Below are 2,500 nucleotides of genomic sequence, written 5' to 3'. Positions count from 1 at the left end.
CCTCTCTCTCTCACCCAAGATGTGCCTAGATATCGGACATGTGTCATTATAGTCATGCTGAATCATTATACACATCTAGCGTGGAATCTTGCCACGTGGTTCCGCCCACCCGGAAACCCACACACGCCGTTACGTCTGCCACTGCACTGCCATATCTACCGCCCACTTTTGCAGCCACGCCCATCGCGAACTTCATCCATTGGGACTTCTGTTGATGGCGATATATGCATTCGATCGTTGTGCAAAGGGCCGAGGTATCTCAACGTGGATGATTTATCTTGCTGATTGACTGAGCTCGGGGTTAATTCGTGTCGAGGTAGTGGACGGGTTGTAGGATTGTGGGATATTGTTATCATCACTTGTCGTAAGAGCTGTAAGAGGCAGTGGCACTGGTCATCATTTTTTTGAGGTATGTTTTATCGTCTGTGTGATTAGTAAAGTAAAATGAGAAGGATTTGACCTCATCTCTATGCTTCAGCTTACAGGAGACTTTTTTTTGTAGGTTGATACTTATACAGGGATTGCCTGATTGTGGGTATGATCGAGACACATTTTTTTTACTAAGAGAGTCCGAAATTCCAGCCATGTTATATTTCTTTTATTTTCATGTATGTCATTCGCACTTCATTTCTCTTTGAGTCACGTCCAAATTTTCTTCTCCGTGGCTAGATATATCTTAATGAGTTCTTTTCCCCTTGGCCGCAGGAGAGAAGCCGTACGTGTGCACGGTCCCCGGCTGCGGCAAGGCGTACTCCAACTCCTCGGACCGCTTCAAGCACACCAGGACGCACTTCGTGGACAAGCCGTACGAGTGCCGCCACCCGGGCTGCGGCAAGCGCTACACGGACCCTTCCTCCCTCAGGAAACACGTCAAGATCTACGGCCACTACCGGCGCCCTGAGGACCAGCACCCTCCGTCGCCCGTGCCCCCCACCACGGCCGCGGACCTCCTCGACCCCTCCATGGCGGCGGCGGCCAGACTCGACCTCTCGCCCTCCCCGTCCTCGTCAGGGTCCTCGCTCGTGCCTTCGCCCGTGCCCTCCACGCCCTCGCCCTCCCTCCTACCTCCGCCCCTCTTCCCCGGGGCTCCGTCCGGCCCCGTAGGAAGCATGGGGGCGTCCGGCCTCTCGCCCTGGGCCCCCGTGACGGCGGCGGCGTGGACGGTGGCGCTGCAGCAGTACCAGGGGCTCCTCCTGCAGGGGGGCGCGGGGCTGGCGGGGCTCGGAGGCATCCACTCGCACCAACACCTGGTGGAGGAAGAGGAGGAGGAGGAGGAAGAGGAGATGGAGGAGATGGACACGGCCACTGCCCTCGACCTCTCCATGTGCCCGTCTCCGCTCGACCTCTCCCTGCCTTCGTCGCGAGCCAAGCACCAGTAACGCCGCCGCGCCCGTGCTCCAGCTCGGACTTCGTGGCGCTGGCACAGGAGGCGGCGTGCCTCGGGGGCCGCGGAATAACGGGGTCGTGGCCGCACAGTGCTTTAATAGTGAATGCCAGACGCCGATATGCACGTGAACTATACAAATATATATATATATATATATATATATATATATATATATATATATATATATATATATATATATGTACGCACACATGCATACATACATATTTTGCTAGAAATAAGACGCTTGTTGAAATGATAGTTAAAGTGGTGATAACGAACTTTATACGTGCCTTACATGAAATGTGATGAAGATGCTGATGTTTAGCAATGAGTTCAATATTTATGGACATTTCCAACTATATTCTGTACACTGTTATTAGATTCCATCAAATCAAGTCCTCATGTATCACCTTCTCTTCACACTTTTGCTCACAAACTCGTTTTTCGCGGCTCGAAAGACGAAAAGTTTAGCCCAAAGTCTTCCGCCTGAGACACGTCGGCATTTACGCGTGGTGCTGCGAACACTGTGCCAAAGGAGTATCGAGAACGTTTCCCTCTTTTTCTCTCTTTACTCAAAAAGTCCCCATCTGGCTAACTGGTTGACTGGGTAAGCCTTCCACCAGTTCTCTCGCCCAGTTCGTGTTTCTCCCCCTCCCCCCTTCCCCCATTTTCACTCCATAAGATCAACCACATATATAAAAAAAAAGAAGCAAAAATCAAATAAAATGGAGTTGGATTTTGTAAGATATCTTTGACATGGAAAAGCTATGATGTGATATTTTCCGTCTTTCTCTTATCGTGTACAGTATTACGTTATGAAACCGTCCACCGATACAGCAGTATGATGCTTGGTATTGTTTATAGTGTAATTATGACTTTGGTGGGGATAGTGCACTGTGTGGTTGTGTTCATCGAATAAACCCCTGACCAGTTATAGAGTGAAGCTTTTTTCTATTTCGGGTTTGCAGTCAAGTTCTTTTTTTCGTCTTCGACGTTTTGATCAAATGAACGCGCGCGGTCACTCAATCCCTCTGGTCAGGATTTTATTTGCATTGAACGCAACCTGTAGACGATATTAAAGTAGGGATGTGCAAGGAAGAGGGATAACAAAAA

At 49.9% G+C, this 2,500-nt stretch overlaps 1 protein-coding gene across 1 annotated transcript in view; it reads left to right on the top strand.

Moving 5' to 3' along the window:
* LOC122258027 (uncharacterized) overlaps positions 1 to 2,500 on the top strand; it is an 18,566-nt gene that overhangs the window by 14,750 nt on the left and 1,316 nt on the right. The window contains exon 5 of the mRNA XM_043023703.2: positions 706 to 2,500. This exon is cut by the window's right edge and continues 1,316 nt beyond it. Within this exon, the coding sequence (XP_042879637.1) occupies positions 706 to 1,379 (674 nt within the window). The 3' untranslated portion in view covers positions 1,380 to 2,500. The remainder of the gene's footprint in view (positions 1 to 705) is intronic.

This window comes from Penaeus japonicus, unplaced genomic scaffold, assembly GCF_977035675.1.
Source record: "Penaeus japonicus unplaced genomic scaffold, GWHDUDI00000001_assembly GWHDUDI00000005, whole genome shotgun sequence".
NCBI classification, from domain to species: Eukaryota; Metazoa; Arthropoda; class Malacostraca; order Decapoda; family Penaeidae; genus Penaeus; species Penaeus japonicus.
Note: the sequence above shows the minus strand (reverse complement) of the source record. Positions and strands in the feature narration are given on the sequence as shown.